The sequence below is a fragment of the Hordeum vulgare genome, chromosome 5H (assembly GCF_904849725.1).
Source record: "Hordeum vulgare subsp. vulgare chromosome 5H, MorexV3_pseudomolecules_assembly, whole genome shotgun sequence".
NCBI lineage: Eukaryota > Viridiplantae > Streptophyta > Magnoliopsida > Poales > Poaceae > Hordeum > Hordeum vulgare.
Window position 1 is genome coordinate 507421490 of NC_058522.1, and position 16490 is coordinate 507437979.

The 16490-nt window shown below is 48.2% G+C and overlaps 1 protein-coding gene across 1 annotated transcript; it reads right to left on the bottom strand.

The window, feature by feature from the left end:
- Positions 1-296: 296 nt before the first annotated feature.
- LOC123397748 (fatty acyl-CoA reductase 2, chloroplastic-like) lies at positions 297-7427 on the bottom strand. Its single transcript, XM_045092286.1, has 9 exons — positions 7037-7427; positions 6848-6951; positions 6362-6561; positions 6136-6236; positions 5839-6052; positions 1420-1581; positions 1193-1274; positions 729-1105; positions 297-613 (listed from the first exon to the last, which is right to left on the bottom strand). The coding sequence occupies exons 1-9, from the start codon at positions 7359-7361 to the stop codon at positions 442-444; spliced, it is 1737 nt and encodes a 578-aa protein (XP_044948221.1). The 5' UTR covers positions 7362-7427; the 3' UTR covers positions 297-441.
- Positions 7428-16490: the final 9063 nt, after the last annotated feature.

The window sequence follows — 16490 nt, forward strand, 5'->3', positions numbered from 1 at the left end:
TGGCGAAGGGCACGGGCATGGTGACGGGCGCATCCATGTTGACGAGGGAGTGGACGGCGGTGCACGAGCTCGTTGGGCGGTGGCCGGTGGGTCGCAAAAGGTGCGAGGGAGCGGACGGCGGTGTGTGTGTGTGAGGGGGGGGGATGTGGTGACGACTATGGCTGCGCGATCCACAGGAATCGGACGCATGCGACGCGACCGGCCGAAAGCTTCAGCCGGCACGTTAAGTACAAACGTTTACCAATCAACATCAATGGAAATGAAAGCTGTGTATCTACAATCAACAACAACATACAAGAACACTGTGTATCGTAATTGATGATAAGGATTGCATATATAGACCACCTTAAGGGATGGTTTGATGAGGCACGATTGTAGGGAATTGTTGCATCGGTTGGCAAAGGCAAAAAAACATAGATCACTATATGTGTTAGTTATTTCTTAAGGATGCAGGAACCGCCCCCTCCCCTTCATGACGTGCTTCAGAAACCCCGGGATGTGCACGTTGGTGAAGTATTCCTTCCATGTGATGCTCCGCACGTCGAAGTGGAACTGCGCCTTCTCCTCCACCGACATCTCTGCAAAGAGCGCCTCGGTGTTGGCGTTGTCAAACCTGCATGCATCCATAGGCCTCCATTAATAAATTTCTCTAGGCCATCAAGCACACGCATACGGCATTCATGGCGTCGAGGTAGACGTAGTACGAACTAGAATGCCGATCCACCTACCTGCAACCATAGAAGCCGTAGGGTTGGTATATGCGAGCGAGGTGCATGATCTTCTGGGCGTACATGGTGAAAAGCATCCGCGCCCGAGGCGAGAGGGTCTCACTGGCGCCCCAGAGAGTCACGTCCCTCTCCAAGTTGCTCTTAAACTGCTGCAGGTTGCTGACGAGCCTCATCGGCGCCACCTTGATTGGCTGCCCTGCCGCGAGGCTCAAGGGGTACCTCGTGAAGTACTGGAAAAAGATGCTGAACATGTCGCGAATCGTGAGTGGGTTCGCCGTCGATGATCCCACATGGTAGATGTGCATCTCCCGTGCTGGGGCCTGAGCGTGCTTCGCCATGGCCGCAAGCGTCGCGTTCACCACCATGTCCGCCGGAACCTTACGGAGAGACAACAGATCCATTACATGGATGGTCAGTCGTTATTAAATTGCCACTACTAACTGAAACGGAGTAGTATGCTTTACCACGTCAACCACACCGTCCCCGTCGGCAGGGAACCCAGTCATCTGGCCTTTGGCGTAGTACAATATAATCGGATCAATCATCCTGGCCAGGTTTAATTTGCCAAAACAAGAGGAGGTAGTCGACCATAAATTAAACGAACTAGTATTAAGTGGGCCGGTGAGCCAATTTCAAAAAATTTAGTGGACATATAACTGACAGAAAGGACACCACAAGTGTCTATACATACCTGATTCCTTCTATCCAACCTGGGATCGGCTCGCTGCAAGTGCCTTCGATGATGCTTGGCCTTATCGTCACCACTGGTATCTCTCCTCGCATGCTGTGGAGGACCATCTCCCCCATGGCCTTTGTGAACACGTAGGTGTCTTGCCAGCCATGGAGTCTTGCCCTGCCGTGCCAATACAAATCGATCAGTTGCTTCATTACGCCTGTAGACTATCACTTGCTTCTTCCCCCCTATACGCTGGTAACTGAATATGGGATGATGATGTTGTTGTTAGGATGCACTAGTAGAAATAAGGGCTTTCGTCCCAGCTCGAAAAACACATTAGTCCCGGTTCCTTTACGAACCGGGACTAATGTTAGTATTAGTCCCGGTTCGAGCGGCAAAGGCGCCGGTCGGGCATTAGTCCCGGTTCAAATGGGACCTTTATTCCCGGTTCGTGTCTCGAACCGGGACTAAAGGATTTGGAGGATTTAGTCCCGGTTCGTGTCTTGGACCTTTAGTCCCGGTTCGTGTCTCGAACCGGGACTAAAGGGTTTGGAGGATTTAGTCCCGGTTGGTGTCTTGAACCGGGACTAAAGGGTAGACCTTTAGTCCCGGTTCATGACACGAACCGGGACTAAAGGTGTTCAGATTTTTTTTTCTGTTTCTAAATTCTTGTTTGTAGTTTCTCTTTTAAATTGCTTATATCTTTTAGGATATTTGATGTTTTTGATTGATTCTTTTTGCATTAGATTCAAAATTTAGTCTAGTTTGTGTTTGTGCCATTAGTTTTTAAATTTGAATGGTTTAAATTTGCTTCAAACCCAGTTTTTGAATAACTTGAGTTTACAAATAGTTTTTAATTTAATTCTTTTTGCTCCCACTCATGTGTTAGATTGTTGTCACAGTAAGATTTATTTGGTTATTTTTAGAATAATTTAAATTAGGATTTTAATTAAAGAAATATTATTTTGCTTATATAGTTGCTTTAGTCATTTAATTATTGTTTTTTATTATTTTTAGTTAGTTCTTTCTGTAGATTTTAACATGTTGTAGTATGGTGCATATTTAATGCACACAAAAAATCTACATTTCAATTAATTTAAAAAAATGCCTTTGTAGCAGATGGGTTTTCGTCTGAAACCTTGATCCTTTGAGTTTTTGTAGAAAATAAACAAAAATGATAAAATATTCAAAAAATAAACAAAAATGATAAAATCTTCAAAAAATAAAATCCTTTGAGATGTTGTTAGGTTTTAGTGTCTAGTCGGTATAGAAAGTTTGAGATATGAATTTTGACCGTTTTTGCAAAAAAAGAAAAAAATAAACGGCCATAACTTTTGCATACGACGTCCAAAAAAAATTAATATATCAAAAAACACTAGAAAAAATTGGTACTCGATTTCACCCGGGCTTGCCCGGTGAAGTTTTCTCACATGCTTAAAATTCCAAATGGAAAAAAGTTATTTCAAAAAGAAGTTTTTTCCAAAAAAAAAAAAGAAAAATAATTTTATTTAAAAATATTAGGTTGTTTTCATTGAAATTCACTATTTTTGTTACTTATTAAGTTTATTTTAATAATTGTTTGTAATTCAAAAAATTAAATCATGTGACATGACATCAAGACCCAAGTTGTTTAGAATTGATAGCTTACTATTGTCAGGAAAACAACAAGTGCACACTTGGCAACTAGGGGTGATAGAACCAGAAAGTTAAGCGTGCTCGGGCTGAAGCAGTGAAATGTTGGGTGATCGGCCGGAAAGTTAGACGATTTGAAATGAGTGATCCACGCTAGAGCAGTGAGGATGGGTGATTAGAGATTAAATTGTCAAATAATTCAAAGATTAGAAAATTGGAATAAAACATAAAAAACATTCAAAAATAAAATTTGATTTTTTTTTTAAAAAAATCTACCTTTTCGGGTCAAACAAACAAAAAAACAGACGGATCCTGTAGTCCCGGTTCGTAAGTAGAACCGGGACTAAAGGTACTCCCTCCGATGCGGCCACGTGGAGCACCTTTGGTCCCGGCTTGGAACAGGGCCGGGACTAAAGGTTAGGCCTTTAGTCCCGCCCCTTTAGTCCCGGAACCGGGACTAAAGCCCCTTACGGGCCGGGACTAAAGGCCCTGTCCCCACTAGTGATGATCTCTCTTCCGTGTGGGCCCAACGGCCCACCGAACCCCTTGCATCGTGCCTTGATCGGGGGCGCCCAACAAAACCATGGTTTATGGCCCCCTGTGACCTACGCTATATAAAAAGATGGAGGCCGGGCACGCAATATGAGGTTCATGGCGCTGCCAGTCTCTCCACCGACATCCTCTTCCGATCTAGGGTTAGCGCAGTGCTTACGGAAAGCACCGCCGCCACCACACCGCTCTCTGCCGTCATCACCGTCGCCCCTCTGCAATGGCTACAGGGGCGAGCTCCTCGAGCCAAGGAGAAGGTATACACCCACTCATCCTCTTACTACCGACAATTCCCTATCCATGTGATCTAGAGGGTCTGTCACTTGTATTTCATTTGTATGAAATGGAACTGGGGCAAGACCCTTTTCTTCTAAAAAAAAAGTTTCCACGAGATGCACCAAAGCGACCTAAATCCTACCGGTGGTGCCGTTTGGCGGCGCGGCGACAACGGATCCGGCGGCCTCAAGCACCGGCGAGGGGATGAGCTCCAGGGGCTGTGCGCAACAGCGGTGGGGCTGTTTGGTGGCGCAACGACGACGGATCTGGTTTCCTCAAGCACCGGCGAGGGGATGAGCTTCAGGGGTTGCGCGCAGCAGCGGTGGGACCGTTTGGCGACGCAGCGGCGACGAATCTAGTGGCCTCAAGCACTAGCGAGGGGATGAGCTCCAGGGGCTGCCCGCAGCAGCGGTTGCGGGGCTCGGGTGAGGTTGCGGCCTTGGCTCATTGAGGAACGAGGCGAAGCAGAGGAGCTGCCATGGGATGCGGTTCGCGAAGTCAAGCAGCAGGGAGGCAACGTTGAGGTGAGCTGCAGCTGCAGTTCGGTCACGGGTCGGCTCATGGTGGTCACGATGGGCGGCATGCATTGCCGCGCACGGTGGCACGGCGAGCGCGCACGGCATGGCGAGGGCAGAGATGGGCTCCAGGCAGTGTGGATCTGGCGCATGGGCGCAACTCGGAGGCCTGGGGAGGCGTGTGAGGTGGCCTCATGGGCGTTCTACTCGACTGCATGGCGGGTGCACCGAGATGGCCTCCGCGAGTTGCGGGCGGCTACAGTGGTTGCGAGGTGGCTTGTTCGACGGTGGTGGCAGCGGTGACGGCCTGCTACGGCGTGGTGAAGGACTGCTGTGGTGCTTGTCTCAGTCCTCGCGGAGCCCATGGCGGAGGGGCTTGAGCAGTGTGTACGGCGCTCGAGCGGCGGCTTTGGCCGCGAGGGGCGCAACTGGTGGGTGTCTGCGCAGTCTGGCATCGCGTGGACGTCCGTGGGGTTGCACGGATCGGAGGCCCATGGCGATGCAGAAGTGCCCTCTCACGGCGTGTGATGCGAATCTGGTCTCCGGCCGTCGATGGTCTCCACGAGGTGCGGTTGACTGCGGCGAATCTTCATGTTTCTTTGTTGATGGACAACTTCGATGGTGGTGATGTTTGGTGGGCTTGCCGACGCCAAAGCGAGATGATGTGAGGCCGAGGTGGTGGAGCTTGGTGAAAACCATGTCATGGCCTCCTGCCGTGACCAGCGATGGCGGCGGTTGTGGCCGTCGTTGACCTTCTTGAAAGCATCGTTGCTTGTTTCCCATCCCTCCTGCACGGATCTGGCATTTCGGGCTCTCCGGGGAAAAGCTTGATCTGCGATCGAACAATGGCGGCGCCTTGGTGTCGTATTCTCTCTTGGGGGCTTCGTCTTGGGAGCTTGGCGTCGGTGAGCGGGAGAAGTGGATGGCGGTTGGTGGCGGGTGTGGCGTCCAGACTTCTGTGATAACGATGATGGTGGGAGCGATGCCGGCGACGCGACAACGGTTGCAGTAGTCGGCTCCTCTTCGGCGTGTCCACGGGTTTGCCTCGGTTTGTTTGTTGCTACGGAGTCGAAGCTGCGGCGGTGGGGCTCTATGGTATACGATGACTGGCTGTGGATAGCCCGTTCGGCGATCTCCCGTGGCATCAGCCGTGCCTGGTTTTGTCCTACATAATTCTTCGTCAGAACCGGAGCTGCGTTGTTTGACCGTAGATCGACGTGCCACCGATAAGAGGGGCTTTGCCTTGAGTGTTTCAATCTAGGGGAGTGGGATTGGCCCTTGTTGTACCGGTTTTTGTCCGGTTTTTCGTAATTAACTGACTAATTCTCTTATGTTTATTTAATGGATGAGGCAATCTTTGCCTCGGTTTAAAAAAAAAGTTGCTTCATTATGCAATTGATGTTGCACGCAAGCATGTTTAGACTATCATTAATAATGAAGCTATAAGGAAACGGCATGTCACCTCTCCAAGCCCAAATCTTTCATTTCTTGACAAGAAGATGCTGACTCGTTAGAGTCATGTCTGGAGCAAAAAGCCAGCTTGATCTCTGTCTCCATATCAAGCACGGTGTTGTGAAGATCTGAAGAATATGCGTAACCTAACTCCTTCCTGATGGTGTCTCCCAAGCTAAATGGTTTCTCTAGCACCACGCCTTGCCTCATCCCGTTCACATATGCTGATTGATTTGAGCATGCATACATAACATTCAAAATAGCGCAATCTAATGTCATCAACGCATCTTTCAGTTGACAGTTTTACCTGTTGATACATGCAAGAATAGCTTCAGCTTTCGAAATCTACGTGCAAAGCTCATTAACCGGAATGGTCCCATGGCGTTGACGTCCATAGCAATATCGTACCTGCAGTTAATAATTGCTAGTGATTGTCAAGCATGAATGCTTGGAGCAACACCACTTCTCCCCCGATCCATATTACTTGTCCCAACTTTGAAGCAGAGGGAGTATATAAAACATGTCAGACGAACCTCTCATCGAATGTCGTATTCCCTGCACTGTTGATGATGATGTCCACTTCTTTTGCAATCTCATCCGCCATCTTAGGCGCTATGCCCATGTTGGCTTCTCCGACGTTGCCTACAACAGCAACTAGTTTTCTTGCTAAAAAATGGTTGTAGTCTACCCCACGTAGTTGTTGTAAGTATTTGAAAAGTTCTGTGTTTACTATCTGCATCAATATCATTTGGATGAAGAATTGAAGATTGAAAATTAATCTCGAGTATTCGACTCTTCACTCTTGATATGTGTGCCATGTAGGAAGTATTCCCTCCGTTTCTAAATATAATTCTTTTTAGATATTTCACTAAGGGGTCACATATAGATGTATATAGACATACTTTAAAGTATAGATTCATTCATTTTGCTTCGTATGTAGTCCCCTAATAAAATCTATAAAAAGATTTATATTTAACAGTGGAGGGAGTAAATAATAAACCAAGTAAGAATCACCACACCTCATTTTGCAACCTTTTCATTGCGGCCTCGCTGTCCTTCGCCTTTATCAACAAATATATCTTGCCGACATCAGGAGTTGTCCTCAAGATTTTTTCAATGATAACTGGCGCAATGGAGAAATGAGAATCAATCACAAAAGCTTTGTCGCGTGCTAAACATATCAAGGATATAGAATGGAAAAACTATACCTTTTGCTAGAAATCCAGTCCCACCTGTGATGAGAAAGTTCTTGCCCCCAAGGAACTCTGTTATCCCGATACCCTCTGGTTCATTTGATGGCGCTGAACCTGCTCTAGGGTTCTTGCTATCCATTGCCACAGCATAGGAAGGCCACGACCCACCATAACTGCTAAAGTGCTTCTTCATGTAGCACGCCGAGGCATCACTACCAGGACGCGGTTTCCTCAACTGCAGTGCAGTAGCGGTTCTACCGTGGGCATCACCTCCCTTCCTGGCAGGAAAGCCTACACATTTGTTAGCAACAGCATAGGGAAGGTTTAACATGGCAGCCATCTTGGAAAGTCTGACGGAAGGAGTGAGACCAAATTATCTATCCAAATCTTCAGTATAATTTCCCTAAAAAAAAAATCTGCAGTACAAGCTTAATGAATGTATCGAGTGCTACATCCCTATTTATAGGCAACATGGGACAGAAAGGTAAATTGGTCCAGTCACTCCCACGCCTATTATCTGTGTGTTCAATGCATTTCTTATGTTTCTTACTCCCTCTCTTCCAAAATGCAACATAGTATAGCCTTGTCAAAAATGAAACTTGCTCAAGTTCTATAAAACTTTAAAAACACATATATATAAATAGATATATTATTGTCAACATGTAAATACCAAATTATTATTAGTACTTATTGAGATATTTTTCTATATACGTGGTCAAACTGTTAAGTTGTATGTAACGGTTTCGGTTGTGCGTGCCTAGATTATAGGATCCTCGACGCCCACAAGGCGTGCGTGCCTACTCTCTCAGGCAGTCTCTCCTCCTCTTGTATATAAGGGCATGCTCTGTGTAATTACAATCATCAGTGAATATTACATCATTCAACTTGGTATCAGTTACCAGGCGACGCCATGACCTCCCCTTCCTCCGACTCCGGCGCCCCCAGCTCGGCCGCATCCCCGAGCTCCCTCTCCTCCAACACGGCGCCGTCCCCGAGCACCACCCCGGTCGCCTCCGCCGCGACTTCGCCGATCTCTCTTTCTGGTACACCTCCCATCACCTTCCAGGCCACCACCGGCACACCGATCTCCCAATTTGCCCCCCTCTTCACCACCTCCGCCCCGGCACCCTCTCCTCCTCCTCCTCCTCGCCACCCGATCTTCAATGATCATATCACCAACCACATCAAATTCCTCGTTAACCCCGCCGATCACAACTATCACAAGTGGAAATCGTTTTTCCTCATGGTGCTTGTTCGTTATGGTGTCTCTTTTTTGATCGAACACCCCCACCTCCCAACGCCGACACCCAATACCAGGAGCTTGACGCCCATGTTGCACTCTGGATCTACGCCACTCTTGCTGATCCCCTCATCGATCATGTCGTCGGCGCCACCACCACCTATGCCGTCTGGACCAAGATCAAGGATTACTTCCTTGCAAATCGCGTCGCTCGCTTCATGCTCCTCAACCGCCAGTACCGCAATCTCAAGCAGGGCGACCTCTCCATCACCGAGTACGCGCGCCGTCTCAAGCTCCTCACCGACGGCCTCGCCGACATAAACTACGCCGTCACCGAGGTGGACTTGACAACTCAATTCCTCCACGGCCTGGACAAGCGCCTGGACACCATCTGCGTCGTCCTTGGAGATCAAGGCCTGCCTTTCGACACGGTGCTCTCCCGCGTCATCCTGGCCGAAGATTCCATGACACACCGCGCCGCCGAAGAAAGCGCTTCTGCCTTCGCCCTTCCCGGTGCGGGCTCCTTCAACACCGCCTCCGGCTCGGGCGGTCGCTCCCAAGGCGACCGCGCAACAGACCGCGCCTCTGACCGCCCGCCTGCGTATCACCTGCATCCTCCCCAACAGCAACGCGGTTGTGGCGATGGTGGTGATCGTGGCCGTGGACGTGGCCGTCATGACTCTGGCGGTCATGGCCAGCCATCCCACCCTCCGGCCGCCCCGTTCACGGGCTACTTCGCCCCTTACGGCATGGCGATCGCTCCTCCATGACCCGGTTGGGTCCCGCCCAACGCCGCCGGTGTTCTTGGACCGTGTCCAGGCTCTCACACTCACGCCTACCCAATGTTCCAGCCGACGTCGTCACCACCGTCCCCCTACTTCCCCGCGCAGTCACCATCATGGGATCACCTCGCCATGTTGAACGCCGCGTACAACAACGGCGTCATCCCGGCCACTCCTTCCACCGACTGGTACTTCAACAGTGGCGCGTCTTCCCACGTTACAGGCACATCAGGTACCCTTACATTGTCTAGTTCTTCATTACAGCATGTACCATCTAGCATCTTGGTCGGCAATGGTCAATCACTCCCCGTCACAGCCACCGACACTGCCACCCTACCACCCCACGACTTCTGCCTCACCGACGTTCTCGTCTCTCCTACTGTCATCACCAGCCTAATTTCCGTTCGTAAATTCACCAAGGATAATTCTTGTTCTATTGAATTTTACCCCTGTGGTTTTCTTGTGAAGGATCTACGCATGCGGAGGGTTCTCATGATCTCCATTAGCCACGATGGCCTCTACCCCTTCACCGGCAATAAACCTTCACCGGCATGCGTGCTCCTCGCCCACGCCTCGTCCGCCCTCTGGCATCGTCGCGTCGTCCATCCTGGCGTATAGTCCCTCTCCAAGCTAGCACGGGACTTCCTCCCCGATTGTAATAAGGCTCCTCTACCCCATTGTACCGCTTGTCAACTAGGCCGTCAGCCTCGCCTCCCTTTTTCCTCATCTTTTAGTAAGACAAGTGCACCCTTTGATCTTATACATTGTGATTTGTGGACATCACCTATTGTAAGCTTCTCTGGATATCAATATTATCTCGTTGTGTTGGATGATTTTACTCACTATTCCTGGTCGTTCCCGCTGCGAAACAAATCCGACACTTCCACCACTCTCCAACGATTCTTCTCCTTTGTCCACACCCAATACAATCTCATTATCAAAGCTATGCAATGTGACAACGGCGGCGAGTTTATCAACCACACACTCCGCACCTTCTTCTCCTCCAATGGGATAGCATATCGGTTCTCCTGCCCCCACACCTCTCCCCAAAACGGCAAGGCGGAACGTCTCATCCGCACCACAAATGACATCGTGCGGACTCTCCTTTTCCAAGCTAACCTCACACCACCCTTCTGGGTTGAGGCACTTCACACGGCAACATATCTCCTCAATCGGAGCCCGTCTCGTGCCATTGCCGATTACACGCCCTACTTCCTCCTACACGGCGTCCACCCATCGTACGAGCACCTGCGCGTTTTTGGTTGTCTCTGCTTTCCCCCACACAGCCGCTAAAATGCAACACAAACTATCCCCGCGAGCTGTATGATGCGTCCTCCACGGTTACCCCCTAGAACACAAAGACAACCATGTTTTAACTTAAAATCTCGTCGCGTCATCGTCTCTCGCCACATCGTTTTTGACGAGACATGCTTCCCGTACACCCCACCACCGGATCCCACGTCCACAAAAAATCCTGCATTCAGAATCCCACCTACCCGTCCACCGATCACCCATCCCATCCGGCAACCTCGTACGGGCCTCAACCATCCCGACCAAATCTCCCGCCCTCGATCCCCGCCCCATGCACGTCGCGCCAGCTTTGTCGCGACTCCACCTCGCCATCACCCGCTCCCACGCGTCCACCCAGCATTGATCGCGCGTCCACCAACGGCGCCAGGCCCACTACCCCACTTACCACCTCTGACTTCGCCAATCAACCCACACCCTCCGCTGCCTCCGCTTCCAATCCGTCCCCTGCGACCGAATCCTCCTCGCGACGCGCGCCTGGCCGACCCAACACTACTCCTGACGGTCCCACACCATCTACCTCGACCTCTTCTCCCCCATGCACGCCGCCTCGCCCGCTCCCGCTACGTGCACACCCAGTCGCACCCACCAAGAATGCCCACAACATGGCCACTCACTCCAAAACCGGTTTCTGCATGCCCCGTCGCCTCTTTCTCGCCGACACAACATCCATTGCTATCTCCCTCATCCCATCCAGCTACAAATCATCACTCAAAGACCCACATTGGCGCCAAGCTGTGCTCGATGAATAGAATGCTCTAATGAATAACTCTACTTGGTCTTTGGTACCTAAGCCTGCAGGTGTGAATGTGGTCACTGGCAAGTGGATTTTTCGCCACAAGTTCAACATGGACGGCTCCTTGGCTCACTACAAGGCTTGTTGGGTGCTCCACGGCTTCACGCAACGTGAGGGTGTCGACTACGACGAAACCTTCAGCCCTGTCGTCAAACCAGCAACTATCCGTGTGGTTCTGAGCCTTGCCACATCCCACTCCTGGCCCATCCATCAGTTGGATGTGAAAAATGCCTTTCTCCACGGTGCACTCAATGAGACTGTCTTTTGCTCCCAACCAGCTGGCTTTGTCGACCCCAACTCCCCGGATCATGCATGCCGCCTCCACAAATCTCTATATGGCCTAAATCAAGCTCCTCGCTCATGGTTTCTTCGCTTCCAGGCCTTCTTACTCTCCATCGGCTTCCATGCCTCCAAGAGCGACACGTCCCTCTTCATTCTACATCATGGTACGACCCTTGCATACCTGCTAGTTTATGAGGATGATATCATACTCACCGCCAACTCGACTACCACCCTGCACACCATCATCTCCTCCCTCAAGTCCGAGTTCGCCATGACGGACATAGGTCCTCTCCACCACTTCCTTGGCATAAACGTGACGTCCACCACGTCTGGTCTTTCTCAGCCAGCAATAATACACCCTCGAGATCCTTGAGCGTGCCGACATGCTGAACTGCAAGCCTGTATCAACACCTATTGACACCAGCTCTAAGTTGTCACTTACCCATGGTCGTCTTCTCTCCAACCCAACCCACTACCGGAGTTTGGCGGGGGCTCTCCAATACCTAACCCTAACACGACCCGACATCTCCTATGTTGTGCAACAAGTCTGCTTGTTCATGCACGAACCAAGGGACACACACATGCAACATCAAACGAATCATGCGATACCTGCAAGGTACATCCCACTATGGTTTGCAGTTCTACAGATCCCCTTCCATGGACTTGGTCGCTTACACCGACGCAGATTGGGTCGGGTGCCCCGATACTCGGAAGTCCACATCAGGGTTTTGGGTTTTCCTCGGGTCGAACCTCATCTCTTGGTCATCTAAACGCCAAGCAACCATATCACGATCCAGCGCCGAGTACGAGTACAGGGGCGTCGCCAACTGCGTCACCGAGTCTTGCTGGTTACGGCAACTCCTCACCGAACTCCAACATCCTCCGACCCGTGCCACCGTGTTCTATTGTGACAACATCAGCGCATCCTATCTCGCCTGCAACCCTGTTCAACATCAACGAACCAAACATATAGAGATTGATCTTCACTTTGTACATGATCGGGTTGCCATGGGAGACGTCCGTGTCCTACACGTTCCATCCACCTCGCAGTTCGCAGCTGTCTTCACCAAAGGCTTGCCATTGCTGGTGTTTCACGAGTTCAGAACCAGCCTCAACATCCACGGTCATGGAGTTCCGGCTGAGGGGGTGTTAAGCTGTATGTAACGGTTTCAGTTGTGCATGCCTAGATTGTAGGATCCTTGACGCCCACAAGGCCTGCGTGCCTACTCTCTCGGGCAGTCTCTCCTCCTCTTGTATATAAGGGCATGATTTGTGTAATTACAATCATCAGTGAATATTACACTATTCAACTCAAACTTGAACAAATTTGATTTAGAATAAAATAAAATTTTTGATATTTATAATCAGACTGATATTTTTTTTGAATGTCAGCAGCATCACTGCTAAATTCATTGAACAGAAGAAGGATTGGTCTAGTTTATAAAGAAAAACCGGACCCAAAAACCATACAAGAGTTGCCAACCGGCTTACAACGCACAACCACACACACAACAACAAGGACAGGCCTAGCTTAAACCCTGCCAAAACGGTGAAAGGTCAGGATACAGAGCCACAAGACCGTTTTACAACCGAAGCAAACAACTCAAAGCGCAAACAAAACCCCAGGAAAGCACGTGTCAACATACAGCCCACCCATGTCGCCAAAAGAGAATGACGAGTGGACAGTAGGACCCGACTGTGCTTGAGGTATTTTGACGAAAAAAAGGAAATCATAAATAACTCTTTGACATAATTTCAGCAGGGAAATGATTTTGAAATTCCTTTTATCGACAAAACTCAACAAAATGATTTAACAGACAACTATGTCAAAAATAATAATTAATCGGTGCACTCCAATCACTACAGAGTCCATGTCTAAGCTTTAATGGGGTAGCAGTACACTATGGTGCATTTGTTGTTCTTGTGATTATTCAGCAATGAAAGCGTGGCAAGCTGCTCCAACAAGGTGAGAAGTATATGATGGATTGCCCAGTTGAACAACTGCAAGAATTAGAGGGTACTTGGATCCAAAGGACTAAAACTAGTCTGACTAAAAATAGTCTCTTTAAGAGGCTAAAGTTCCAAGCACCCCTCATTAAAGAGGGGCTAAAACTAGTCTTGAGACTAAATTTTTTTAGTCAGGGGTACTCCTACTAAAATGTGGATTAGTACTCTCTCTCCTCATTTAACTCCTCTCCTTTAACACATGCGAGTTCTGGATTGGAGGGTTTGGAGGATAATAAATGCTCATTAACTTGATTTTAGTCTATTTAGTATTTGGATCCAAGCATGGGTGAGGCTAGCAAGTTTTAGTCCCACTACTTTTAGTCATGGGACTAAAACGTATCCAAACACCCTCTTAATCTTGCAGTTAACTACATATGGACGACGGATGGTTAAATGCCAAATAGCAATTTCAGTTTGTCAACACAAATATCATAAATGAGGTGTTAGAATTATGATGCATTGTAATAAACACTAACAATAACTCCCCTTTAGCAAATGGTTCCGTGCATATCAAGTATTCTTATTGTAACTTACTTGTGCATATTGTCACATCCCATTTTTTCCAAAATTTGGAATGATAAAGAAATAATTAGAGGGAATTCAATTTTTTTAATTTGATTGTGCTGGCTTGATGTTAGCTGCATTTGACTAGAAATTGATTGATTTGATTGAATTTTGGCTCACATAGAGTTTTGGAATTGTTTAGAACCCTAAATTGTTATATATTTACATGCTATTTATAAAACCAAAATTGACCTACATATATGCGTGTGACTTCTATTTAATTATTTTAGGTTGGGAATAAATTCAATCCCAAATATTTATTTGAAACCCTAATGTCAATTCGTAATTAAATTGAGCCCACAAAATAATTTAGGGAGTAAAATTAATACCCCAAAATAGGGTGGAAATCCAAGTATTTAAATTGGGCACACAAGTATTTTACAAGTCCCAAGTAATATTTCGAGTTTCTCTTATTATCCAAGAATTATTTGAGTGGAATTGATTTTTGAAACAATTCAAAAGTCAAAAGGAAATTATTTAAAATAGGGCTAAATCTTTTATTTTGGCAGGAATAAAATGCCATAAGCCATAAATATTAAATTTAACCATCAGTTCTTTTCCTAGAGAGTTTAGAACAAGTTAATTTTTTAAATCAATTTCAAATTAAAAAGAAAAATCAAAACAAAAAAGAAAACATGGAAAAATAAACGGTAATTGATGAAAAAGGGTTTCCCCCGCTTTATATTATAAAGCCTCGACCAAAGCATACAAGACACCTTAATGTTCACCGCATCCACGCCAGCGCCACAAAGCACACAACCATAGCCAATGTACAACCGGAAAGAACAAAGTCTTCCTGGGAGAGCTGCACAATAATCCCGCAAGACAGAAATAAGAAATAAACGGTAATTGTAAATGGCAAATGTTCGCTGTAACGGGGTGGCATGCAAAAAATCTTTGCTGACAGTTTTAGTTGTATAACTAGATCAAACAAAGACGGTTTTTGAACGAAAATTGCCTTCTTGGAAAGAAACGGCCATGTCTTCTAAAGAAAATGCGACCTCTCCCCACTTCACAATAACTAAAATTGCCATCCAATCGTTCGCATGTGCCACCTCCGCTGGTGAACGTCCGCCGGTTAGAAGGGTCCCAAAAAAAAGGAAATAAAATGTAAAGGCTCGCTCAGCAAGCCAGACAGCCCATTAGCATGAACGCGGGAACGCTGCGTTTTAATCCCAAACCCTCAATCAAGATCGGACGTCCAATGCTTGCCCTCATCTCTCTGCCCCTCAGCTCGTCCCTGTCCTCCCACCGATGCTTTTTTTTTCTGAAAAACTTTCAATCTATTTATCTTCAATCATGATAGTACAACGAAAACTAAAAATAATAAAAATTACATCCAGATTTGAAGACCACCTAGCGACGACTACAAGCACTGAAGCGAGCCGAAGGCGCGCCGCTGTCATCACCCCTCCCTCTTTGGAGTCGGGCAAACGTTGTTGTAGTAGACAGTCGGGAAGTCGTCGTGCTAAGTCCTCATAGGACAAACACACCAGGACAGCAACCGTAGCAGATGAAGAGTGTAGATCGGAATTATCCAACCTAAAAATACACAAACAAAGATGAACGACGAACGGATCCGAACAAATCCTCCAAAGATAGATCTGCCGGAGACACACCTCCACACGCCGACCAACGATGGTAGACGCATCAGGGAACAGGGGGTTGGGCGGGGAGACCTTTATTCCTTCTTCAGGGAGCCGCCACCGTCTCGTCTTTTTGAATAGAACACAAACCCTAACAAAACTTGAAGAAAGATCTAACAACGAAGCCCTTCCATCGGCAAGGGCCGAGATCCACTCCGCCGATCAGCGACGACGCAGGCGGGAGGCGGTGGATCCCTAGCTTTTTTGGGGGCGGCGGATAGGGTTAGCCAAGACGATCGGTGCGAGGACGGTCTAAACCAAACAGAATCTCTCCCACCCATGCTTCGCACCCACTAGTATTGCTAATCAACCTAGCGTACGCACTAGTGGAAAACGGGCCTTTGGCCTGGACCCTTTAGTCCCGGCCTGCCTCTGGGCCGGGACTAAAGGCCCGGCCACGTCGCCCCAATTCCCAATGCCTCCCTCGAGGCTTTAGTCCCGGCCCGTAAGGAGCCTTTAGCCCCGGTTCGTGTCCCAAACCGGGACTAAAGGGCTACGCGGTGGGCAGCCCGCATGTGCGCCACCTTTAGTCCCGGTTTGTGTCTTAAACCGGGACTAAAGTCCTCTGCCTATATATAGCACAGCCCCCCTCTCCCCTCTTCCTTGCATTTTTCTTGGATGGAGGATTGTGGGTGGGTGCTTGCTCTCCACTTTTTTTGATGCACTAGAGGTGTTTGTTGAAATGTGTGTTAGAGCGATGCCGCTCCAGTTCACCGAACACAACTACTATATGAGATGCCTGAGCCACGCTTAAACATCTTCCTCTTTATTTCTACTTATTCTAAAAGGTTAGCAACTATATTTCCTCATTTAGACCGTGCGGTACTAATTTTTAGGATCGTGA

Bases quoted from the DNA above. Each gene is read 5' to 3' on its own strand.
- LOC123397748 (XM_045092286.1), bottom strand. From the start codon at position 7,361: ATGGCTGCCATGTTAAACCTTCCCTATGCTGTTGCTAACAAATGTGTA. The intron at 6,237-6,361 runs GTTCGTCTGACA...TATTAACTGCAG, and splicing joins AATACGACATTCGATGAGAG to GTACGATATTGCTATGGACG. The intron at 614-728 runs GTAGGTGGATCG...GGATGCATGCAG, and splicing joins TACGGCTTCTATGGTTGCAG to GTTTGACAACGCCAACACCG.